We start from the raw sequence: 27559 nt of genomic DNA on the forward strand, positions 1-27559 counted from the left end.
CAGCAGAAGTAGAGTGACAAAGGAGGCCACGGCCCATTCAAAGGCCACAGTCCAACCTCCCTCACATGCCACACATTCCAATGTGCTGTGTAAAGGTTGCACCAGCCTGGACCATCAAGAGGGTCCTTCCTCTCAAAAGCCCCCTTAAACACACAAAGCTCCAGCAGCTCTGTCTTGTGCACCTCCGTGCCCACTTGATTTTATTTACACATGTATCTACTGGTGCAGCAAAATACCTATAAAGCTAAAATCCTGCCACATCTTCTGTCTCTGTTCAGGAAGTCTTGATGTTATCTTAATTCCTGCATCTTCAAGTGGATTCCTATATTCAATTTACATAACATATATATATATATATATATATATATATATATATATATATATATATATGTACCTAATGTCACAGTGAGCTCTAAATACTCTGTGACACTGAGGCAGATTTTACCCAGCCTCTTCTTCCCTGTGCCAGGTTACACAGTAATTACAGGTGTTAACCAGGAGTGTCTGAATGGCTGCCAGGCCTTAATGCACCATCACCTGTGAACACAGCCCTTCCCGTGGCCCTTCTTTGTGTCCCTTGTTTTGATGCTTTAAAGCTGATGTTGAGTGAGGTCAGCCGAGGCAAATATTGAATGTCATCTGAAACTATTGGTTTGGTCCAAACTGTGTTACACCAGTTGTCCAAACCATTTTATAGAAAAGGTAATGTGGTGTGAGCAGAGGCACCAGCAAGGTTTAAATTACATCAGTGTTCATGCTGATAAACAGCGACTCAAGGTGTCTAAGGGGAAAAACATGTTTTAATTAGATCTCCATCTCTCCAAATTTATCAAACAAGTGGCTTTTGGTGTTTGTCTTGTATGGCCAAGCTAAAGGTAACACATTACAGTCACTAGGGATTAACTTGATGGCTCCCTTTGAACAGACATTTCAGGGTTTTGACAGTTTTCTTCCCCTGCAGTGTTAATTTATTTTTAAACTAAAGCTGCCATCTTGAGGTTGTGAATTTTACTAGCTGTAATAAGTCGTGTGAAGCCACCAGCGCTCTATAGTGTTCTTGAGTGGGCAGGTGCAGTCAGCCATGGAAATGCAAATATTGGCCAGCAAAAAAGCAGGTGCAGTAAGCATGAATTGATTCACATGTTTCCGTCCATGCGATCTGTTTAGTTGGATGGGGGCGGTCAGTGGGATTTCCATGGATAGATACAAGTGCTGCAAAAATATTCTTACAACTTTGAATGCTGTGAGGAAAAATTGGGAATAAAAAAATAAATAAATAAATGGGTAAAAAAAATACTACAAAATACTCCATTACATGTCTTAAAGTAAAGAGAAATCATTTGTAGATATTACTATTAAAAGGTTGTATTTGTGTAACATTAGGAACACTTGATTTGTTTTGCTGGTAAAGTTTATGCTGCTTTTGACCAACTTTTGCATGGAAATAATAACTGGAGCTCTCCTTCAATCGACTAAATTTAGCTCATTTTAGGTCTTGCTTTAAAAAAATTACCTGATCGTTTCAAAAATATGTTTGCCAGAAAATTTATCCACAGAACAAGTCGTCAGTGACAAATTCCACTATTTGTCCTGTTCATTAACAAAGCAATAGATGAAGGATGTGTGGTCGTTGCAGCCGTAGTGTATAACAGTATAATAATCATAAATGAAAACAAGTGCACTGTAGTTCGTGCGTGATGTATTTTGACTTCGCAACAAGTGGGGGTCCACTTTTTATGTGGAAGACACGACAGGTGCGTACCCCACCCGGTCTGTGTGTGCTGCCACGCATGTCCTCCAGCTCCCTGCTCTTGGAGGATGCACTGCAGCATTCCTGCCGTCTCCATCGGGGAGGCTGTAATCCGATCCTGTTTGGAGGAGTCGTCGTGCAGCCTGTGAAGAGGAAGAGGGCACTGCTCTGAGCTCTGACGCTCTTCCCGTCCACTCCTCCCCTTTCTGCCGAGTGTCACCCTCTCCCTCTCTCATCTGATCACTCCCTTTGCACGGCTCGGCTGGTCGGCGGTGCAGAAGCCTCCGGGATCGTCGCATCGCATTGTTCACCCATCGACCTAGCCCCTCTCCTCTCTCAAGTCAAAGTGATACAGCGGAGTTCCTGGTTTTTTTTTTCGTTTTTTTTTCTTTTCCTCCACCCATTTCTGAATGCCTTTACCGTGGGAATCTACTGCACCCACGCCAGTCCGGTGACGTGCCCGAGCATGTTCACATCAGAGACGGCGTCGGATTTACCTGAGAGTACGCTGCCCTCGCGCCGCCGGAGCGATCTGCCCACCGCACACACACGCTTGGACTTCACCGATTGTCACTGAAGGAGGAAAGGGGAAAACACCAGACTGTCAGGATGGGGTTCTACGGCACTTTAAAGATGATTTTCTACAAAGTGAGTAGGATTTGTGCCTGCACAGACCACCGTGTCGCCTTCAACACATCCCCATCTCTCACTGAACGTTGGACTCGCTCTGTCGCCCACATTATCTTTGACGCGCCTCTCGCGGCAGATTGTGCGACCACTGCGGAGGATGAACAGCGGTGTAGCAGACCCCCAGAGACGCCTCTTTAATTGCCTGGGCCTTAATATTATATTTGCGCACCGTTAAATGTCCTAATACAACTGAGCATCCTCTTCATAGTAACTTCAACTGTTTAAATAAGCGCCGCATCTCGCCTATTTGCATTTTATCTGTTCATGTAGTCATGTATATATATATATATATATATATATATATATATATATATATATATATATATATATATATATATATATATATATAAATGTATGTATATATATATATATATATGTATATATATATATATGTATGTATATATATATATATGTATGTATATATATATATGTATGTATGTATATATATGTATGTATATATATATATATGTATGTATATATATGTATGTATATATATGTATGTATATATATATATATATATATATATGTATGTATATATATGAGAGAGAAAGAGAGATAATATAAGAATGAATGTTCTTGTTTGTTGAATTTGGTGTTTGTGGAGGGCAAAGGACCTAATTTCATCAATGTGCAGCGCTCTGCACCTGTATCAGCTATGATCCTCCCTTTGACATTGCCAAGTGAATGCTTTTTCCATAATATAAATTCTGCATATTCTGTTTAAAATACCAGCTCATTAGCAAACAGGTTTCTCTGCAGTCCTGTATGGTTTTGCAGGCTTATTACAGATCTACTATGCAGCAGTGGTTATCTTCCACTGACCAAAGTGACTGCTTTAAATGTGTGCATGTGATCAGTCTGCCTCTGCCTGTTGGAGTAGCCTATTCCCTGACATTGTGCACTCGCCTCAGGCTTCAACCAGAGATAATGGGTCACTGTGTCAGACTGCGTGAGGTAGTCTCTTCAAGGATGTTGGGTGTATTATACTGGGTGGCACCCATACACTAATAGCCTACTCCTTTACTTGGAAATGCAGGGTGCAAACAAAAACATGTTTGTGAAGACAAAGTTTAGATGGTGTAATTTATACCAAGTAGTTAATTGTGTTTTTTTTCTGGTCTCTTGTGATGGGGGACTTTTCTTAATCAATACAGAATGTGATTCTCAGTGGATTAGTCGTGGGTTGCATGTTTAAATGTTTGTCCATTTGTATTCTCCATTCATTTTGTACATGTACTAACTAACGCATAAGAATTTGAGGTTGTCTGGCAGAACTTTAATATTTTAGTGCCTCTATTCGCATCCAGTGCCAGTAATCAAACGGGGATGTTATTTTGAGGACAAAATCTAAAACATTTTTTCCTTTTTTTTTTTTGTAAATTCTAGGACTTTCTATTTTTTTATATTTTGGAAAAGCCAGTTGGACCAGAGTTAGCAAGTGTTTGTGTATGTCATCAGGCACTGGGAAACTGTAGTTTCTATTTGAAATCGTTTGAAAATGGAGTTTTTTGTTTAGGTTTCCGAGTTGCAGTCTCAGTTGAACTGAATCAACACATTATTTGAGAGTGACTGCAGTCTGCAAAATATCTTTAACCCTTTTTAAGTCTCCATCTGTTGTGTTTTTGGCCAGATAGGGAAAAGGAAGCTGAGGAGGGGAGAAGAGACAATTCATGAAGTGATTTACAAACACTGCGTTCTCGTGTTACCTTTTCCCAGGCTGAAACACAAGAACAAGCTGGTTGCATGCTGGGGTTTTTCCCCCCCCCTCCTCTATTCCCTCTCCTTCCCCATGCCCACATTTAATTTGAGCTTTTCTTACATATGCACACACACACATAGACACACACACTAAAAAGCATAAAGCAAGCCAGCACTACCCCCTTTTTTCTTCTCTCTCACTTAGAAACACACACACACACACACACACACACACACACACACACACACACACACACACACACACACACACACACACAAAACATATGCACACACCCACTGCATGCATACACACACCCAGGTTCTCCTTGGCTACTCAACTGCCAATGTAGTGAGATCACCAACTTAAGAACAAGGCAGGAGGGTGTTGAAGCCAAATCTTAGCAACCATGACTATCACCTAACTCTATCTAACCAAACAGATTTCAGGATTTGGGCAAATTCATCACAAGCCTGAAACCTTTTTGTTGTTTAAATGGTTTTTGACTAATTTTCTGCTGCAACTTCTATACAATTTCCTGACATTTTAATGACTTCTCTTGGAGTTTTAATTAGCTTCATACATGAGCTGAATTGAGAAGAAATCATCACAAATCATCCATCAGTTCTTGTTCTCTAATATTCAGGGATCACTTAATGTGCAGGACATGTCAGTGTGATGATCATGTGTACATACCTGTAGAAGCTTAGGGTTTGGTTGAATGTCACTTGGTATGGTGTCCCAAATTTATAATCCTCATTGAATAATGAGAAAGCGATCCAGCATCGATTTCCAGCTCACAAATGGTTTTACTGATATCCTGCATATTATATTTTGGTTAATATATATTTTTTTTCTCATATCATGACTTTTGCACTGCTTAACATTTACATGAGCCTATGAAGCTGAAACCACAGAGGCCAAAACACACTTACACACAGGCACACACACATGCACACACACTTTCACTAAATTACTATGATAAACAAGAAAAAAGTACACATCTTGAGGTAGACATGTAATCATGTCACTGTAGAGCCAGACAGTATGGAGTCAAATGTCTAGTTTTTTTCTTTTTTCCTTTGCAGCACACAATACTGCAATAACAAACCTGCATCAAAAGAGCATTGTTTGTCTCAAAGGGGGAAGTAAGTCTAATTTAAATCTGGTTTCTGGCCTCTATAAACAATCATCTAATTATACTACACAGTGGTAGGAGGGCATCATTTTCTAGCATAGGTCATGTCTGGCAGCACGAGGCTGGACTGGAAATGTAAACAGAAGTCACTAGATATCTTTGCCACGGTGGCTGTGATGGCGTGGAAAAAACATCATGGCCCATAATGAGAGAATAAATCATATTTGAACTCTAAATATCTGCTTTTGCTCATATGATCATCGGCTGATGTATAAATGCCACTTGTTAGTCAGATTTCATTTAGTTGTCACTCATCTTTGTGTTAAGTGATAAATAACTCATTTTTATGTTGATCAAATAAAGCTGGCTGGCTTTACCATCAAAAGACTGTTTTAAGTGTTCCTCCAAGTTTCATCTCCACTAGATTTGGAAGTAAAGCCACAGATTTTGCAGAGCTTTTTACTTTAAAAATTTTATAATGACCATAATTAAAGAATAAAACGGGAAGGTCAAACTATCTTCTTTTGGCTACACACTGAAAATCTGTGTTCACTTATTCAGGTAGTTTGTTTATTCATCAGAGTCTGGCAAGGAGATGGTGAGAAGTGCTGCCAGAGAGAGTGGCAGGCATGGAATGAAGAAAATTGGCCTTTACACAGGCTCCTTTGTTTGCCCTGTGTAGTAGGTGGTAACAGGGACTGGGTGGTGCGTACACACACAGGTGATGGAGAATAGAAAAGAACTGACTTGCTTCTTTTTGAGTGAGTCACTCTGTCAAAAAATGTACCTTGTACCTTCCCTCTAAGAAGCTTCACATTTTGTGGTTATTACATGTGCATGAACATGTTGTACCTTCAGGAGTTTGGATGTGAATGGGTTTGTTTGCCTCTGGATATTATTGTCTGTTTGGTTGCCCAGTGATCTCTGTTGATTTTTCATGCGGTTATCGTGTTTAAGATAACACTGTCTAACAGCCAGCTTCTTTGTATGCTGCTGTTTCATAATGTTGAGCTGCTTCATCTCCAGACTGGTCATATCTTCACGTTTTGTCATTGGATGTATCAATAAATTGGATCTAGCCAAGGCATTAAAGTTTAATTTCCTATTTGTATACAATAGTTTCTGGACTTGTTTGTCAGTATATGAATATGCTGAATTTCTGACTCAATGTTGACAAAGTCTGTAACCCGCAAAAGCAATTTTCTGCCTGTCAGTGGCTGTAAAAACCTGCATGATCAGTGTCCTTATTATTGCATCTTGTCTTTAAGCATTAGCGCTTTAACAGGGATCAGACTTGGCTTCTCGATTAATAGGATCTAATTTAAAAAAAAAAAAAAAACTTTTAAATTTATTTTAATTTTTTTATTTAATAAAAAACAAAAGCAAAAAGAGGATTATTATTATATTTATATTATTATCAGTGTCCTCCTCTAATGTTCCGTTGTAATGTTTTTCTAATGTTTTTCTTTTCTGTCTCTTTTAACAGATGAAGAGAAAGTTGGACCATGGTCCCGAGGTCCGATCTTTCCCTTCAGGAAAAAAGCCCTGTAAAGGTCCAGAGTATCCGAGGTACAGTAAAGTCTACTATTTCTCACCAGTTTTGCTGCAGTGTCCTGCCTTTGTTTTCCATCTGGCACACATATACTAATTGAGCCTATTGTGTAGATAAATTCAAGCTGTCAAATGATATAACTGAAGATGCTGAGTGTGTCCTCTTCATGTTTCATTGTGTCTGCAGCATCTAGCTAGAAGTCCCAGATCTTTCTCTTGCCTTGAATATTTAATGTGTATGTTCACATGTAGCTACATCAAAATTCAAACTGAACACAGCCACTTAACTGTAAATGTTGCTATGTAACTGGCTCCTTCTCAGCTTCCTTTCCCATTAAAAATAAATCAATTATGAAACTGACTCCCAGTTTCCCATTCTGCTGCCACCAAGCAAAATCCATAGCGTTGAGGGTGCTCACTGGATGATGCGCTAATGTTATAAAAGTATAAAGGGCCCCCCCCCCCCCCCCCCCCCCCCCCTTTTTTTTTTTTTTTTTTTTTTTTTTTTTTGAAGTCTTGCAGCATTTTTTTTTTTTTCATTTCTTGTTTCATCCAGACACAAGAAAAGTGGGAAAGCCTGAACAGAAATTGGTGTAACTTTGCACATTTAGAAGCCTTTGACAGACGTAGACATGACTTACTGATCTTACAAGGAATGCTTGGCGAAATGCTTGCAACTCTTCAATAAATCTTGCCTTCATAAATATTTTCATGCCGTGAAGGGATGTTCATTTGATGCTGTGACCATTTTGGATGCTAGTCTGAAGTCAGTATTTTGTTTTGAGTTGTAAATTTAATATTTTTTTGGCGTAAACTTTCAGGCAGTTACCTGATATAATGTTGTTTATATAACTTAGTAATGAAAGTAAACAAGATTTTATCGCTTCACAGTCCAAAATTGAACAGATTAGAGCTAAATAAGGAGATTGCTATATAACAAATTTAAAGTAAAATAATTTGCAAACAGATGTACTCATGGTTAATCTTGTACATCTTTAAATAGCTACCTAGCTGCAACCTTTTATCATGTCTGTCTGTAAGTTGTAGTTAAGATAACTGCAGGCTTCTCATTTCTAAAAGTGGATATTAATGTTGACTTTTCTTAAGGTGTTAAGGTGTAAGATTTATTTTCCCCTATACATTGCAGCCCAACAGGAATTGTTCCATGTCCAGCTACACCCACAACATTTGGCCACATTAGAACAGCCAATAGCCAGGGACAACAGAGACGACGAATCACCTCAATACAGCCACCCACAGGTCTTCAAGAATGGCTCCGAACATTTCAGGTGAGCACATGAGAGTTTACTTCTTTTGTATTGGTGCTTTTAAACCTGATGAGTAACAGCTAATCAAAAAGCAGATGTTGTGTCCAGTCTCTATTCGCTTGGTTTCTGTGATTATTGCTGCCTTGCTGATGTGGCCCAAGACCTTATCATCGGCACTGTAGCATGGAATTGGGATTAGCTGTTCATGTTCAGACAAAAAAAGAAAACATGGTTATAAGATCACATTAGTCTGATGAAGAGCCATGCTTTGTGTTAATGGCTGTCTTCTCTGATCCTGTAAATATTGACTAGTCACTGCTGAGAAAGGGAAATGCATTTTCTTTTCTTATCTATTAAGCCAATTTAAAGCTGATTTCTTTCAGTGACTGAAAGGACTATTATCATATAAAGATATACAGTTATGCAAGAATAATGTCAGTATTTTATGCATTATTGTTGTCTTTGCTAATGTCATGCTTTGGAAATTTCTGTCTTGTTAGTCTTGAGCACTAATGACTTCAGACCTTAAAGAAAGAAGATGTAATTTAAACATATTAGCCATGATGGTCCCCCTGATTTCCACATAATGAGTTACCATGGATTTCATTACCTAAGAGAGTTTAAACGTATTATCTCAGAATGCCTGGTTGAACCTGTGACACCTCAGTGTTTGTCCTGTTTTAATAGTCCTCGGGCCTGACCTGCCCCAGTCTTTAATCTTGAAGAACAGGCTACAGACAGCTAAACCACAAGCCTACATTCTGTACATTCCCCAGTCCAGTCCCAGCCTGCATGCAGCCTCTGAAAGGCAGCTAGAAGACGGCTTACTGTACTTACACAGAGAATATTGGGGATTTGGTGTTCTGAGACCAAAGCAAGTACATAGTGCATTTTCTTTTTAGCTGATATAAATAACATTCACGCCCCTCTAGATTTCTTTAAATTAAATATCAGTACCGCCAGTCATTAACAGCTTAGTGTGGAAGAGTGTTATCAAAAATATATCAAACAGTAATCCGCTGTAATTAAATCTATCTTGCAAAATCTACGTTGAGCTCACTAATAAATAATTTGGACAAAAGCTAAAGTTTACAAACAAGTTTTTGACCAAGTTAAATTACTGTTACATGACTGTTAAATTGTTTAAATAAATTCAAATAAAGCTGATCGATTGATTGATTAAAAGCATTTCCCACTGAATTAAATCTGAACAATCTGAACACAGGAACAACAGTGTCTTATAATGAAATTAAGTTTCAAGTGTATGCCTTTCATTTCTAATGTTTTATCAGCAGCCTCACAAAATGATTGGTTTATCAAATGAGTATGACGTGTAAATTAACATACAGTAGTTCTCATTTACACAAAGTGCAGGAATAATCGATTGAACCAATGCCAAAGCAATTGACACAGACTTCTCTTCAATCCTAGATCATTCACAGTCCTTTATTGATGAATGTGTATGTTGCTAATTTGTCATTTGGATGTAAAAAGAAAAGACTCACAACAGAGAAGTTCTTGCAATGACTGTGGCAGACAGTCATAAGAAATAAACTTATACAAGATCGTCATTGTCTCAAATGACCTGTTTTCCTCCACTACAAAGAAAATGGACAGAGAGCAACAAAGATGCAAGAATAGCCTGCATTTGTCATCATCCCACTTGTAATTTTGGCATTACCACCAAAGAAAGCTGGCCACTGAAACAGGTAGAGGTGCAAAGGCAAGCCTAACTCCAGTGCAGAGTGAGCCTTCCTCCATGCCAGAACCATAACACTTTTCCATATGCAAGCTTGAATTCTCTGCATGTCTAAGCCGTAACATTAAGCTCACATCTGTTTCTGTAACTGCTGGGTTGTGTTAGAGGGAGATTTCCCAATGAAACGTCATTGGATCGTGACTTATGCAATATTCTGCAATGATTACACTCACAAGGATCAGTAAGAAGAGTTCAAACTAAAAAAAAAAAAAAAAGTACTCTTTCTTCAGCAAACTGTCTCAACAGTTGAAAATTGTGGCACAATGGAGAAAAATGTTATGTTTGAAATGACTCCGAATGATTGGCACCTACTGAGTACAGTGTCATCAGAGTGACAGATGTTTTGGCCCAAGGCATAGATCCTTAATGGCTTAACTTTAATTTCACCTTTTCATATGCTGATAGACTAATATATACATGACAGTTACATCCAGACGTGTGTACACACAGCAGGTTGGAATTGCCAACATTCAGGTAGTGCGTAACAAATTACAGGCTAAATGTTTTACTTGACTACAAATTCTCAGCTTGGATTGGGGGCCATAAACCTGGTGTCAGAGATTCCATTTGAACAAAAGTACAAATAATCAATGCCAGCATGCTGATGTAACAAATTAGTAACTACTGTATGGTCCTCTGCGAGGGTGAAGGAGTCATTCTTCTGATTACTTTCACAACCAGCACCTCTGTCTAAATATTTTAGCTTCCAAATTACAGGTGGTGTGAATGCGCCAGATTTTTCCACCCTGCGTTGTAGCCTGTAATCACTGCTAAAGTTCAGCACTCCACAGCTGCTAGAATCAGCATGCAGTTGGAGTATTATTCAGCTAACTGTTGGAGCTGAAGAAATAAGCCCGTGGAGGTTTTTTCTGATGGTTACCGATGAAGTCTGACTCTTTTCCACTGATGTTTTGGTTTAAATCTTCAAATGCCTCCAGCATCTGTGCTACTGTGGAAGCCACATAGGGAACATTAGTATGTTAGTCACACAGCACAAGACAGGAGGTTTCCAAGGTGCACCAGTCCAAGATGGCAGTGAACTGGAACAATCATCCTTTAACACCCCGGTGCTGTTATCTGTTCGCTTTTACATATTTACAACTGTGCTGTGTGCAGCAGTGCAGGTTTAGAGATGCAGCAGATATTCTGATTGTGGTGTTTCACTAGTTGCAAAAGTGTTTTATCCATTAAAAGTCACTGTAGTTGTAAAATTGTTTTGTAGATTTAGAAACTATTGTAAGGCAATAGTTCAATACATTGGGCTCATTTCAAACTGGTTTAAGAGTTTTGATAGCTGGTACTGCTGCAACGCAGTGTTTTTAGAATTGGGTCACTTGTCCTCATGACCACTGTCTTCACACTTCTGTCTAAAAAATAATATTTCACCTGTTTCATAAGAAACCATGGGCATTCACTCACTCTTGATGCTTAAAAAGCCTTATTTTAATATTACACAAGTCTTTTAAGTGACCACGAAGGTGCACACGTTTCACCAGCATAACGCTGTCGTGTTAGCAATATGTAGGAATGTGGTTGTACATGGCTGACAACCAATAGTTGTGAATTTTCCATTAAATCTTCTCCAGCTCAAGAGCAACCATGTTTCATGCTGTGAGCATCAAGCATGAGCTTATAAATAATTTTGAAGCCATTTCTCCGTGGTGTGTGCATTGCAGAGCTGGACTGGCCCAGAGAAGCTGCTGGCGCTGGATGAGTTGATTGACAGCTGTGAGCCCACACAAGTCAAGCATATGATGCAGGTGATTGAGCCGCAGTTTCAGCGAGACTTCATCTCCTTGCTGCCCAAAGAGGTGAGTTCTTCTGTCGGCCTTATCATCTGTCCCTGGATGTTTCCTCTTTCCCCTGACCCAAACTCCCACAGGAATCCTTTTAGCTTGTTCTAGAGTGAACATACCTGACAGAAACAAAGTGTTCGCGTCAGCTTTTGTCCAGTAGCAGTCTACCTCCCACATCATTTTAAGACATCTACAGTGGAGGTCCTGCGTTTCTCTTACATTAGAACTGACAAATGGTTTGAAATGCCACACTGAGTCTCTGATGTGATTAGATTGCGTAAGGGATTCCTGTAAAACAGCTTCTATGTCGTGTTGCAGATCACATGTACATCACTGTTTCTGGCAGGTGGTGGGGTGGGGGCTGTGGTAGCATAGAGTGAGGCAATAGGATGCAAGATTTCAAGGTGTCAGACCCACTTGATCCACGAGTAAATATACAAACAACTTTAAGTATGTTGACACTATGAAACCCTTCCTCTTTGATTTTGGTTTTCTCTTTCCCTTGCTGGAAATCTGAGGCTCACTCTGGGTCGTTTTTAGGAGGACACCCTCTGTAAAGACAGTTATACTTGGAGCTCAAAACAATTTCTGCTGAATTTTAAAAGCAATCACTGTAAACGTACTCAAATATCTTCAAGCAGGTAATGAATTGCTGACTCAGACACGCTTATAGGTGATTGAATTATGCATCCTAAAGAGTTTTGAAGGCACTTTTCTTAGGCGTGACATTAAGACTACAAGTGTTTTTTAAAAAAAAAAAAAAAAACTAAAAAAAAAACAAAACATCAACCTATGAGGTTTAAATGATTAAAAAATCCAATTTATTTATAGAGCACCTGAAACACAACTGTGTTGCCCAAAGTGATGCACAATAAAACAACAACAAATTATTTATAATAAAACATTTTTATCTATTGGGGCTTTATGTTTATATAAAGGTATAGTGATTTGAAGATACTGCATGGATTTGGGAAAGTGGATGATGTTTAATGCTGGATGTGGTTCACTGTCTTCACAAGCCCTGTGCCTCATATGGTACAAAACAAAAATGCAGTCTCTTTAGCCTGCTACTGTTCCAGCTCAGTAACTCAGACATCAAATCGAGGGTGAGTCGCGGCCTGACAGCACATGTTAAAAGCCCTTCAGATTACTATAGATTAATTAAACAACATTATTTGCAAAGCAGCTTACACTTCATGAAGCAGTGCAGTCATTTGATCAAACAGCAGATCCTCCACATTTATAGCCAATGCAGACATTGGGTTGAGCAAGACTGAACAAACATACACCTATCTGATTTCCTTATTATGGAAAATATTATAAAACAGCCTGTAATGTTTTTTTTACCAGGAGTTTTTATGTATTTGTTCACTTGATTTACCCTAAACTGTAATCAAGGATTTACCTCTCATGGACGAGTGTAATGTTGGGCCCATACTTCGTTTAGTAAATGTCTGTTTCTTCTGTTCTCATTTAATGTCAGGCGTTTATGCTGTTAAATGCACCGAGCCCAGATAACATTGTTTTCTAACTTTACACCACCTGCATATTTCTTGTCTGTCAACAGCTGGCTTTGTATGTGCTGTCATTTCTGGAACCGAAGGACCTCCTCCAAGCGGCACAGACGTGTCGCTACTGGCGCATCCTAGCAGAAGACAACCTGCTGTGGAGGGAGAAATGCAGAGAAGAAGGTGAGTTTTAGGTGTTTGCAGCAGAATCTGGCAGAATGACGCTACACTGTTTCCTGTTGGACCAGTCTGTTACTACTTGCTGTCTGTGTTGAGCCTAAAGTTACACCTGTGTTTTGTTTTTTTTTTTTTTTCTTTTTTTTTTTTTTTTTTTTCCCAACCTAAGTTGGAAAGCCAGGAGCCAATTAGTCCAATCAGCTACTTTCTCTTTCCTAACAGGTATTGATGAGCCTCTACTCTTGAAGAAAAGGAAAATTGTCAAGCCTGGTTTCACTCACAGCCCCTGGAAGAGTGCCTACATCAGGCAACATAGAATAGACACTAACTGGAGGAGAGGAGATCTCAAATCACCCAAGGTAGCTTTTTCCTTCAACTTAAAATCCCCACTGGTTAGCTGGTCTCACAGATCTGATGTCAAAATGGCTTTGAATCACAGAAAGATGGTTCAATAATGGTCTGAAGTGTGGAAGTGATGGAGAGAAAGTGATGTGTCAGGTTTGCAACATTTGCGTGGTGGGGCACAGCATCATTTCCTTCAGTCTAAAGTCTCTGGCTGTTTTTTTTCCTCTTGTTAAAAGTTTCCCATAAAGCATGACCTGCATGCTAAAGGAAATCCCTAATGGTCCATGAAGGATTTGTGAGTTTTTGAAACAGCCATAGGTCATTTTGGGCCACTGCAGGCATAAATTAGAGTCCTGTGCTCTTTGTACTACTCTGCATATGCAGTGAGTTTTGTCCTTTGCTGAGCTGGCAGTCCTGAGATCCGGTAACACAGACTGCACAGAAGCACACAGCACTTTCTGCAGAATGCCCCAGAGATATGCTACTGTCAGTATCAGTACTTGTTATTTGCTTTGTCATCCCACACCTACACATCTTCATGTCCTTCTCGTTACATCTTGCCTCATCTGTCCCATCTTCAGGTGCTGAAAGGACACGATGACCATGTGATCACCTGCCTCCAGTTCTGTGGCAACCGCATCGTCAGTGGCTCTGACGACAACACGCTGAAAGTCTGGTCAGCTATTACAGGAAAGGTAAAGGGTTACCTAGTTTTTCTATTTACTTAATTCTCCTAATGTGTCAGTGGCTTTCGCTTCCTCTGCACTGGTGCAGACTGGGACCTTAATGCAATTTGGTCATAATGTTTCAAAACCTCTGTAGACTTCCTGTCTTTACATCACATGGATGTTGCACAAAGGATAAACAGCCGCTGCTTTTAAAACCTCATTGTTTGCATTAGTTGGTAATATAAAATGTTTTCTCCACCAAAATGATCAGTCTATCCTATCCTCTTGCGTTTATACATTTTGCAGAGTTGTTACACTGCATGTTTACACACAGTGTTAGCATTCATAGCCTAAGCTGAGGCAGCCACACAGACTTTGTTTTAGAGCAGTGCTCCTCTATTCGGTCCTACGGGGGACACAGTCTTGCAGGTTGTCAGTATGTCCCCACACCAACACACCAAACTCAAAGTAAAGATTCATTGTGAAGAACTTCATACGACCGATTTAATCCATGCCAGTGTTGAATCCATTTAATTTGAGTGAGGTGTGTTGGAGCAAGCCTACGCTGAAAACCTGCCGGACTGCGGCCCACGTAGGAGCCAACTGAGCAGCCATGTTCTCCAGCTTTGTCCAGTATATGATTGTTATGGTGGAGAGAGACTCCCTGCGATTTGTGCACTTTCTTCTTTCAGTGTTTTCAGAAAAGCATTTTTTACTAAAAAAAAAAAAAAAATCTCTGTAAATCCATAAAACATATTTCTCTTTTCCCGATTACTTAAGTAGAGGTTAGATTTCAGCTTTTCTTTAATTTCACTGAATAAAAATATTCAAAAAAAGCTCTTAAAGACATTCATTTTTTCTGTTGGCACTCTGCAGGAGGTTTTTTATTTTCTTTCTATTTTCTGTGGAACATAATAGACCAGAAATGTAGCTTTCAGTTTACGCAAAGACTCTGCCTTGAACACAAAGTGAAGTTGGCTCTCAACAATCCTGTGATTACATGCATATCACTCACAGTATTTGCTGAACTGAACAGATTTCACCAAGGTCATCCAATAGGCACGAAGCTCAGTTTGGCTCTCCTTCACCCAAACACTAATATCTTGTTGACAGGTTGGTGAGTTACAGTCTCAGAGGCTCCATATTGGTGGCAGATGTCTGCAGTGAGTCACATCACCAGTAGGCTGTTCTGCTTTTGCCTGAAACTACCTTTATCAGCCTGACGTCACAGACACCGTGAAATGCACCCGGTTTCTACAACATGTATTTGCTTTAGGAAAGTTTGTTTATGTTGGTCTTGAGAAATTGATGATGAGCTTGAACCCTTTTATCTGGAAGCTGGATTCTGAGCACACATCCCCTCTTTGCATCTCATCGCTTTGCTTCTTTAGCTCTCAAACACCACAGAGAATCCCTCACTGGAGAGGAAAAGGCAATTAAACAGAGTCAACCATTGCGGTGCCAGTAAAACCAAAGTCAAAATACAATAAGATTACCAGCACTTGCATTTATATTTCCTCTCCACTGCCAGCGTTGCAACTCAGTTCCTCTTTTCCCTGTTAGTACTCGTAAAATACACTGTTAAAATCACTGCATGTGATGCTGCGCGTTGCTTCGTTTGCAAACGTCCATCTTTTTCCTGTTCATCTTAATACTGCGAGTTGCCAGGATTAACTTTAGTGCACCTTTTACTTCTAAAAAACCCTGAAACTTCATTCAAGCTGTAGTCTCTGTCTCTTTAGATGTGCATCTTATGCTTGAACTGTAGGTTGGGGATTTCAAACTGATAAAATGGGAAAATAAATTGGTCACATCGCAGACAAGAGATGGCAACATGATGATGATGATCAGGGAGGAAGATTCTTTGACTTCATTCTCTCTCCTTTTGAAGTCTATTAAACTGAAAGTGTGCCTTCCTTACCTTTTAAAATTCTGCTCCAGTAGCCTGAACTGTAGGTTGGGGATTTTAAACTGATAAAATGGGAAAATAAATTGGTCACATCATGGACAAATCTTGCCAGAGGTAGGGCAGTGTGAACACTTCCGCTCGTCGTCTTTCCATCAGATGCCTTGTTGAGCAATTTTAGAGCAGCGACATTCCCCTGTGATGTGGTGAATCAAACGCCGTTACATGATTCAGTGTTTTTATGTTCGTCTGAGCACACAGTGTCCCCAACCCAGCTCTAAATTGTGCATCCGATATAATAAAAACAGGCTCAATGCAGATATTCCTATCAGATGTTTAATGACTGTTTCCCATTCAAAGATGAATTAATCTTTCAAACTTACTAGGCATTTTTTAGCGGTGATGCATCACATTAACAGGTGTATTTGCATGAGTTTGGCCTTTATTTTTAAGTGTTCAGCAAATTTTCATCAGCTCAGCCTAATCTGTTCTATGTTTCATCTTTGCAGCTACTTTTGTTCCGTCCTTGTTTCATCATGTTATATAAAACACCCTGAATTGGGCCCATGCTGTGAGGCAATTGGGGAATTATTAAATGAGCGCATTTATGTAAATGCATCACACCTCTGTAAAATCTAGGCCACTGTCTAAATTATTCAGGTAAGACAATGGCAGTTTGTTTGTGGCAGACATTATGCAATGAACGTGAATGTGAAACTGGCATATGTAGTTCAGATTTATGTTGTGAAGCATTTTCTTAAGTTTATTTTCCAACCGAAGAAGCTGTTGGTTCAGACCATTAGTGAAGACTTTGGCTTTACTGAAGGGACCCTTTTTGTCTTTACATGTCTCTAGCTATAGCCAGAGTTGTCGATTTTTCATCCAGTCACGCCAAAAGCCACACAAATCTCACTGCTTCAAAGGTGGCTGTCTGGTGTTTAACAGAGCAGCGCGTGTCCTTGGTGGTGCCTGTCAGCGGCAGCCTCAGCTGTCATGTAGATTTAAGATGGCAGACCTGTGGTCTGCAGTCGTATCTGGGGGGGGGGGGGGGGGGGTGTTCTCTGCCAGATGCTGTAGCCACATCAACACACACTTCACCTTCTTTCCTTAAGCAACAACATCCAAAGTTGCATCTGGAATTGTGAAGAGATTGTAGTCAGATCACGGAATGAATTGTGTTAGATTTAATTATAAAAAAAAAAAAAAAGATAATTTCTGCTCGAGTTGATGAAAAATCTCCTTTCTGCTGCTGCGGTGACTCATTCCTGTCATCGTGCATTTCTATGTAGAGAAAAGCATGCAGTGATTATCACCCGTATTTATATGGCACATATAGATCGGCCTGTCAGTGCAAGGAGTCAAAGAATAAATGATTAAATGTCATCAAATCAGCAGCACAACAGATGTTAAGGGTGAACTTCATTGTCAAAGCTCCAATTATTTGCTATATTCTCTCACTATTAGCACTGATGTGGCGGTGCGTCAGCTGGCTCAGGTGTAAGAAGAGAAAATGAAATAGGAGGCAACAGCAGCATCTTTTTCTTCTGCCAACATCTTTATGTGTCTCTCAGCACAGTCTGGTTTACACTTTCACACGTTTCATGATGCTGGACAGAGTGAGAAGACATGAACATGTCACCACATCCTGAAGCATCTTTCACAACTACAGCAGAGGATCTTTTTTATAGAATATCGGGACATTTGTAACTTCCTTTTCCTTCATTTCCCTTTGATATCAGACTACAGCCACATTAATCTTACAGTTATGTGTTATAAGTCTATAATTATCTGATAGTTTACCTGAGGTTGTTTCGTTTAACCTTTGAAAAGAGCTTGGTGCACGTTTAGCCCCATCGATCCTTATTTTCAGATATTTCCCATTAATCCCAACCGAGGCGTGTATTTAATACAAAGAGAAATCTGCTTCATACAATGTCCGTCTCTCTGGGTGCTAAACCGTGTCCACATCCACATATTTTTGCTAAAACAAAGCAAGGATTTGCTTTGAGATGTGAAGCATTGTATGAAAAGCCTTGTGTGTTCAGAAAAGGCTTTCACAGGTTGAGTAAAGGACTGCTAATCTTCCTTCATTCTCAGGGACAAGCTTATTCTATGTTTCTTGTGCAGACAGATAAAGATGCTTAAGCCCTTCATTTCAGATATTGTCTCTTCCCACGCAGTTTCTGAGCCGGCTCCAATCACTTAGTCTTGTTCTTTTCAACTAAAAGCTTCTGGATTTTTGGTTTCTTAGCGCAGTTACAGTTTGCTTTGCACTTTTTTCACGTTCATTGATGCAACTTTTAGGTACACAATGAACAAGTCATCACAATAACAGTTTTATGACTGAAGGGAAGTTGATTGTGAGATCTTGAAACTTTGGAGTGTGAAATTCTACAGTTTATCACAGGATAGAAGCAGTCTGCAGGATCATCTTCCTATGTTACTGACATAAACCTTTCCCTCTTCTCAGTCACTTCACAGCAGCAGTGATGGGGTCAGGACGTCAGAGACAGACTCTGAACCTCGCAGAATCATCTAACACCACTCTTCATTTTAATGCTTTTGAGATATTTAAGTCACGCCACACTTGGGACAAATTGTGGGGATGCAAATTCAATTGATCAGACAGATTTCCATAACCACTGCAATCGATAGCTAATCAACTATCCCTAATGAGGATGAATGGACGCATTTTTATTGAGGATGGTTGTCAAGCCTTTCTGCAACAAGAATGAATTGGCTGCTTTTCCATAAGATGAGTAAAAGTAATTACAAAAGCTTGTCGAGGGCGCAGAGATATTTTGCCCAGCAACAGCAGCACCGTGCATGAGCTTCCAATAAAAGGTTGAAAAAATTTAATTTGACTTTTTCCTGTCTGAAGGCTACACGAGGTCAAACTGATATGTATGAATGTAATCACCCCAAATGTCTTTGAAACTAACTTTCATTGCTCAAAGCAGCAGAGGCGAACACACCCGTCATTACTCCTCTTGTTCTTCACTCTTACAGTGTCTGCGGACGTTAGTGGGCCACACAGGGGGTGTGTGGTCATCTCAGATGCGAGACAACATAATCATCAGTGGCTCCACTGATCGCACACTCAAGGTCTGGAACGCAGAGACGGGAGAATGTATCCACACCCTCTATGGGCATACCTCAACAGTGCGCTGCATGCACCTACACGAGAAAAGGTATGGCACGATTTCATTACTGAAGGACATGAAGCTCTTCTGCAACTTTAAAATGAGCACTTTAGTAGAAACTTCACAGATGAAAGTTGACAACTATTTAAGTAAGTTCAATGTTTTTTTTGTTTTGTTTTTAGAGAAATGTTCCAGCGCTGCTAATTTCAGGATATTAATTGTATAACATTTGCCGTCTTTTTTTGGTGTAGCGTGAAGTTAAACAGAAAAACCTGTTTTGTTTTTAAACCAAGAAAGTTATTTCTTATAAACCAAAAAAATAAAAAAAATAAAAAAATGTATATATATATATATATATATATATATATATATATATATATATATATATATATATATATATATATATATATATATATATAAATAATTGATTGCTCCCTGAAGTAGAACTACTTAATAAAAACAAGCCTGTGTCTTATATTTGCATGTTATTATAAATACTGTGTCTAATAATAAAGACATGCACACTGACTGTAAAAACAACCAGTGAAGTTTGAAGTTTAACCGTAAAATAAACCAGTTTGTTGCTATCAGTCCAAAATAAAACAGAAGGGAAAAAGAGTAAGCTGTTCCTTTAGTATTCCTCATGATTGATAATATATAACCTCATCAGGCAAAAAGAGCAGTCACACGACTGCAAGAGGGCTACATCTATGAAAGTGAGCATGTGGTTTCATACTACTCACTCATTCACTCGGTATAACACACTGGAGATTCAAAGTGCTCTTCTCGCCTTAGGGGCCACCAAGATTTTTGTGTAGCGTTTGATTACTCACTCAGCGGAAAGGCTGTGAGTTGCAGACAGTGAATAACATGTTGGTGATTTCCATCTACGTATCGCTGCAAGGCATTTACTAAATAAAGAGTGTGAGCTACATGTAGCTGCAGCATTTTTTTTTTTAAACAATAAAAGATTTTTTTTTCTTTAGTGTCCAGAATCCATAGAAAGTTAAGAAAACTGTTAGCGAATTATCACATTCAGTAAAATTTGTTGTCTAACTCTGATAGCTGTAAGGAAAGAGTATCAGTGACTCTTTAATGGAATTTCCTTTTCTTGTGACCCGTCATACATCATCCCATCTTGTACAAAGACTTGTCTTGAGGCAGTTGTTTAACTTGAACAGGATTTTCCATACATTCATGTGGGAACATGAACGTGGTGCTATAAAAGAAAGAAGCGTTCATAACGGCCTTATTATTCTGTCAGTGCAGCTGCCACAGTATAAATGCAGATGTGTTTAGACTTTTGAGTTTAATGTTGCAGAACAACTCCTAATATTTTACCTGAGCAGAAAAGTGCAGCTCCACGTGAACACACATGTTGATTTCACAGTGGATTGAACTGTTTGTTCTGGACTCACTTAAAACACCCCCCCCCCCCCCCCCCCCTTGACTGTTATTCCTGCAAGAACTGTCTGAATCCTGTCTGCTTTTGCTTTCAGGGTGGTAAGCGGTTCTCGTGATGCTACACTTCGTGTTTGGGACATTGAGACAGGTCAGTGTTTACATGTCCTCATGGGCCATGTGGCGGCAGTGCGCTGCGTCCAGTACGACGGGCGGCGGGTGGTCAGCGGTGCCTATGATTTCATGGTCAAAGTGTGGGACCCAGAAACGGAGACATGCCTCCACACGCTGCAAGGCCACACCAACAGAGTGTATTCATTACAGGTGAGCAACATGCCGATTGCTGACGTACACATGTAGCATGTTACTTCATATAAGATACGTAAAGCTTCAACTGTGGAACAGATGCTGAACTGGCCTGAAGACGATGTTTTTCTGTTCTTAACTGCAGGAGAATGAGCTTCACTGATATGCACAGAGTAATATATATGTTCCTGTGCCCACGCAGTTGTTTGTCTAGTGTGGCACGCACCCAAAACAATATTAACAGGTTTACTCAGGACGATTGTGCTTTCATAATTATGTTGTTCTTACGCATTTTATTGCTTTGTTGCCGTTTTGACTTGTTCCGAAGTGTGTATGTCTTATTGTTCTTAACTTTGTAAAAAAATATCTTAATTCTTGCTTGTCCTTTAAAATGTCCGCAGGCACACACACACACACACACACACACACACACACACACACACACAGTTTGATGACCGAGCACTTCAGCTGAAGAGGAGTCTATTTACTGCACTAATAGATCTTTTTTTTTTTTTTTTTCTTCGTACAACCTTTCTGTTTTTAGACGTTAAAGCTTACTGGATGTTGGGGCAAAAAAGATGAGCTTTCACAGATCGATAAAATTAATCAATGTCACAGAGCCGAATCTTAAGTTTGTTCGTGGAAATGCCTAGTCAGTAAGATGTTTTTGCCATCTACTGCGAGTTTGGGTGACGGCTAAAGTTATCCTGAACTGACAACTTGAATATGAGCCTGTTAAAGTTGATGTTTTCTGTCTGTAGTTTGATGGGATCCATGTGGTGAGTGGCTCACTGGACACATCTATCAGGGTGTGGGATGTCGAGACAGGCAACTGCATCCACACGCTAACAGGGCACCAGTCCCTCACCAGCGGCATGGAGCTCAAAGACAACATTCTGGTCTCAGGCAACGCAGACTCTACTGTCAAGATCTGGGACATCAAGACGGGCCAGTGCCTGCAAACACTGCAAGGTGAGGTAGCTGGGTTGAATGGAGTGATAAATGCATTATATATGAATGTTAGGTAGATCTAATGAATAAAATGAAGGGGAAAAAAAGACATTGTTTGGCATTTGCACCAGGAGCATTTTTTTGACATTGGAGTATGAACATCAGAGGTGTAATTCTGTATGACATTCACTTGTAAAAGGAACAGAAGGTTAAGAAAATCTTGAGGTTTTCTAGAAGTGCTTTTATTGTTTATGGCCGTATATACATGATGCTCATCCTCACCTTTGTTAGAAACACTGAAATTGTACAGAAAACATCGACAGATTCTTCAAGGCTGAGTAGAAAAAAAAAAAAAGATGAATGAATAAAATCAGCAAATTTACACGTGGACCAAAAATCAGCTAAAATAAATGACTTTGTAGTCATTTTACCTAAAACCTTTTTATATTTATTTTCACTTACTAGAAACCAGATCATTTCAATGCAAGACAGAAAAATTAAAGCAGCTCAGTTTGCTTTTCCTACAAGGTTCATCTTGCTGAACTGGTTTATTCTGATTGGTTGTCTCAGACTGTCATCATCACTGTCGTCTGGTTTCACCCCCTCCAATCTCACTTCTTGTCCAGTGTGCAGCAGATACAGAGGCAGCGTTGCAGAAGTCGAGTAGGATGACTGAATCATCATTGTCATTTATATAATGGTGTGATTCTGCTCGTTCCTGTGAAAAGCAGATCATATCCCAAATATTAAGACCCAGTCGGACGCCTGCCCATGGCAACGACTTCATGTTAGTTTTACAACTTCTGCCTCAACTTGAACACATCCAAGTGCTGTTATATCAATGGAAAGAAATGTAATGCTCAAAAAACATTTAGAGTAACAGCAGCAGTAGCAGCGAGGGTGCAGCTGCACACAAAGTTGAGGATTTATCCCCCAGGCTGCAGACTCACTTGGATATGGATTGAATTGTGCTGAAGATGAATATTAAACTATAAATATGGAGTGCAATGCTGAAAACAAAGTTCCGAAGCTGTCACATAGTTTGATTGTGTTGGGCCGGTTAAAAGCTGTGCTAAACGGCCTGTCAGCGTGCGTGTGTGTGTGAGAGAGAGAGAGAGAGCGTTTGGAGACAGTGTTTTGCCAGCTTGCTGGTCCTGATTATAGTCTCACTTCCTTTGTGTTTGTCTAAATAATTCCAACTCCATTAGCGCTTCTTAGTGTTTCACAGGAAGTTGGGATTCCTTTGCTGAATGGGAGAGGCAGCCACGAGTACCCCGCCCCTAAATGTGCTCATTAGCAAACTACATCCCTGCATGCTGGTTCTTCAAACAGTAACACACACAGCAGCTGAACAAAAGGATGCCCCAGCGAGAGCTTAAAGAGAGGAGGAGGGCTGTCACGGGGGGGGGGGGGGGGGGGAGAGAGTTGTGTAGTAAAGGACTGGGGGTCGGGACTTCGTAGGTCAAATAATTAGGTCGGCGGACATTTCTTCCATTCATTAGTGTGTTTTGATAAGACAATGGTCCAACAACAAGGCCATTCCTGTCATCTGAAGAGAGTATAGGTAATGATGGAGCAGGCTTCTTTGTTGTAACAGGGAGACGAGGAGGCGGCGCGTTGGGGGTTGGTGCAGCTCGCTGTTGTATAACAGGGGTAAATAACTCAGCCTTTGAACTACCTGAGACAGAAATGAAAACGTGAAATCTTCATGTTTTTATTTGTTTATTTTTTTCTACTTAAATAATTAATTATGTTTCCTGTAGAACTCATTTATTTTGGTGTTACATTTAAGTTTTACAGGAATCTAATATACAGTCACAAATACAGTCAGATAAGTGAAGAAATGGCCCAGTTTGTTCCCACACAGACCCAGCAGAGGTGTAGCTGAGGCTAAAGCTCACCTGGAGTTACACTGGCTCGAGGGATAAGAGCCTTTTGTTAACCTTACTGGTTTACAGAGTTTTTTTTTTTTCTTCCTTCCAGTTGTTTTATTCTGTATTTGGCGTCTTGTGGCACCACTGCTTTCATTTCATAATCCTAAATTGTCTTTGTTCCACTTCATTACTCTGTTTAACAAGTGGTTGTTTTTTTTTTGACTGAATTGCTTCTGTGAAAGTCAAGGACATGTTTCAGCCTACAAAACTGATTATTAAAGGGGATTTTTGCCAATGCAAACTGACTAATTGAGCCCTGGAATGCTGTGAAATTAACATGGATAATTTGGTTTTAACAAACCATTCATTCATTCATTCATTCATTCATTCAAAAACATAAGTTTATCATTTATAATTGAAGTGAATTTTTTTATTACAAAATCTGTCAAAGCCTTGATGCCTGCATTTGGTGACTCAGTGTTACTTAGCACGGCTTGACCTTTAAAAAATCGTCTGAAAAAAGCTCTGAAACAAGATTATTAGCCGCCATTTTCCCCTCATGCTCATGCCTCTAATCATCTGATTGTTCTTGTCTCAGGTCCCCACAAGCACCAGAGTGCCGTGACGTGCCTCCAGTTCAACAAGAACTTTGTCATCACCAGCTCGGACGATGGCACTGTTAAATTGTGGGACCTGAAGACCGGCGAGTTCATCCGCAATCTGGTGACTCTTGAGAGTGGCGGCAGTGGTGGCGTGGTGTGGCGCATCCGAGCCTCCAACACCAAACTAGTATGCGCAGTAGGCAGCCGCAACGGCACAGAGGAAACCAAGCTGCTGGTGCTGGACTTTGACGTGGACATGAAGTGAGAAACGGACATGTTTGGGAAAGGACAAAGTGAGCAACCTGCCAGGAGGAAGGAAAGGGGAGGGAATTGGAGATGAGGTGCCTGGAAACCAGAAGGCCAACACCCAGAACTCTTCACCCAAACTTGCTAAATCAACAAACAGTGGGCTTTGCTGTCCTCCACCAGTATCACCACACCTCTCTGTATGGGCAGATGTTACTGAAACAAACACAGATCCTTATGTGTTCAGCCCCTGCTTTTGACCCCTTCTCCCCTGAGTCAGGCGGAGATGGGTGGTCAGGATGGAAATCAGGCCGGGTGAGGGTAAAACCAGTCTGTCCCGTGATTGGTAGGGGGAATGAAGAGGAGGAAGGACTGGAACGACTGAACTCTGCTGAAGTGACTCTCCACCTTTTTTTGGTCCGGGGTCAGCTTCGCACAGAGACTTGTTTTCGCTCAAACCTGACAGATTATGAGATGTACAGAGATATATTATTTTTTAAAAGTCCCCAAATCCTCCCCCATCCTCACACACACCCCTCCCATCAGCGTGCACCCACAGACACACACACACACACACACCCACACACACACACATAAACACTCAAGCAGCCAACTCAGAAGTGGAAAAACATGGACGGTGGGTAAAGACTGGGGAAGGTGGGAGATGTTAGAGGTGAATTTTCACACACAGTTACTCCTAAAGAGCTGCTTGATGTAGTGGAAAGGAAGTGTTTGGAGGGTTCAGCCTGTAATCAGGCTCATTTCTTTTCACTCCATTTCCGTTCCTTTTGTTCTCCACTTGGTTTGATTTCTCCACAGCATCGCACACAAACGCAACTGTGAATTTCAGTACCTTCGTGATTAATCATATGAAAGGGGTTTTACTTTTTTTTTTTTTTTTGTTTGTTTTGGGTTTTTTTCCTCTCCTTTTCCAGTATTAGAAAGCCACCGTTTAGGTATGCTGTCCTTGTCACAATGTGGTTTTTTTTTTTTTTTTTTTGGTTTGTTTGTTTTGCAGTTTTTACATGAGTTATTAGTTCCTCCTTCCAGTTTTCCATACATGGGTTTGGAGTTCTGTCACCACATGAGCATCAGTGCTGTCCAGCTCAGGTGGTCTCCTCAATACTAGTGCTGTGATAAGAGGAAGGTTGTTTGCTCTAAGCGCTGTGGATTAATACCCTCATCCCCTTCCCCTCCATTGTTTTCCTGAGTGGCCAAACCGTATTCATGCTGCTAGATGAATGGAGAGAAGAAAAAAAAAAAAAAGAAGAGCAAGAGAGATGGAACTTATATTTGCTGTGACGTTTTAGTCCCAGGCGAAATTCCAAATTGAACTCTATGTTTGGACTTAAAGTAACAAAACATGACAAGATAAAAAAAATCCTACCTTTTCTGTTTCTTGTATTTTTTGGGGGTTTTTTTTGGTTAATTTTTTTGCCACTGAAACTTGAGCCAAACGTGCCTCTACGAGGCTGAGAGGCGGAAGTGTGTCCGACAGATACTGATGGGATCGCCTGCAGAGAGGAAACGAGGGGATGTACACTGTTGGTGTGCGTGCGTGAGTGCATGAGTGTGCGTGTTAGCGTGTTAATGGGCAACTCGTAAACACATTCCTTGAGACAAAGCTTTTTCAGCCTGTTCTTTGGGGAGGTGTACAAAATGCTGTGTGGACTGGTGGGGGAAAAAAAAAATCAAGAAAAAAATAAGAAAGAAAAAAACTCAAACTAGCAGATGTATCAATTTTAACACGTGAATGAAAGAACTGTCCGTGTCTGCGTGTGATTGTTGTTCCATTCAAAGATGTCTAAAGCAACAGAGGAGACCATCATCACCCGACAGGTCGAGCAGCAGAGAGTCTCAGTATTACATGTGTTGCTGATGAAATCACCGGGGGCGACCGCAACCTCGCGAGTGGGAAAAATATTTACACAGAGGCAACAAACGTGAACAGAAACATTGTAGCCAAACAAAAAATCGTCTCAATCTCAAAGAGTCACAACTCAAGCTGAACTGTGAAAGTGGTATAACACTGTATATTAAAAAAAAAAAAAAAAAAAAAAAAAGAAAAGAAAACAATCTTGCTCTATCTCCTCTCGTTGTTTTCTTCGTCTGTTTTAATTTATGGTCTGGTTTGAGAAATCAGATTTGTTGCAGGTGTTTTCGTTTGTTCAGTTCATGTAAACTGCCTGGCAAAAAAAAAAAAAAAAAAAAAGAAAAGAAACGACAACAAAAAAAAAAACCTGAAAGGGATTGTGTATTTGTTTGATTCACTTAGAATTTTATTTTCTTATAACTTAAGTGCAATAAAATGTGGGTTTTTCTTTTTTTCATTTCAAGCATATCAGTTGTCTGTTTTTGTTACCTCTGTGAAGGCATCTTATATGTTCAATAAAGCAAAGTATTTGGTTTAATACATCTGCAGAGGAATAATTTTAGCATCAATCGTGGTGCAGGTTTCCTCTCCCAAATTTATCACAGCTTCCTTTAGCAGATCTTCATGCTGTTACACTCCAGTCAGCAGATTTGATCTTTGCTTTTTGCAGCAGTGTGGTATTTGAGGAGATGCAAGACTGACATGACACCATCATAACCATGACATGACACCTGTCACAGAGACAGAAAATCTGCAGTTAACAGCTTTGTGGTTGTTTGCCTCAACCAGCCTGTCAGGTTGCAGTTTACATCCATGCCTGCCCAGACTCGTTTATATCCCACTGAGGACGATGAATAAATGAAATAAAACTCGTTCTTGGATTGTAAAGTTGATTTGTAAGAACGCTGTCA

At 40.1% G+C, this 27559-nt stretch overlaps 1 protein-coding gene across 4 annotated transcripts in view; it reads left to right on the plus strand.

Moving 5' to 3' along the window:
• Positions 1 to 27186, plus strand: part of fbxw7 (F-box and WD repeat domain containing 7) — a 98138-nt gene extending 70952 nt beyond the window's left edge. For 3 of the 4 annotated variants that reach the window (XM_079264824.1, XM_079264825.1, XM_079264827.1), the window contains 10 exons: positions 6761 to 6843; positions 7973 to 8114; positions 11529 to 11663; positions 13216 to 13339; positions 13556 to 13692; positions 14260 to 14373; positions 19262 to 19443; positions 20895 to 21120; positions 21864 to 22074; positions 24526 to 27186. In XM_079264824.1, the coding sequence (XP_079120950.1) occupies positions 6761 to 6843; positions 7973 to 8114; positions 11529 to 11663; positions 13216 to 13339; positions 13556 to 13692; positions 14260 to 14373; positions 19262 to 19443; positions 20895 to 21120; positions 21864 to 22074; positions 24526 to 24794 (1623 nt within the window). In that variant the 3' untranslated portion in view covers positions 24795 to 27186. Of the gene's footprint in view, positions 1 to 2296; positions 2399 to 6760; positions 6844 to 7972; positions 8115 to 11528; positions 11664 to 13215; positions 13340 to 13555; positions 13693 to 14259; positions 14374 to 19261; positions 19444 to 20894; positions 21121 to 21863; positions 22075 to 24525 lie in introns of those variants that run through there. The other variant, XM_079264826.1, reaches the window with a different exon arrangement.
• Positions 27187 to 27559: the final 373 nt, after the last annotated feature.

This window comes from Telmatherina bonti (genome assembly GCF_933228915.1).
Source record: "Telmatherina bonti genome assembly, chromosome: 3".
Lineage (NCBI taxonomy): Eukaryota > Metazoa > Chordata > Actinopteri > Atheriniformes > Telmatherinidae > Telmatherina > Telmatherina bonti.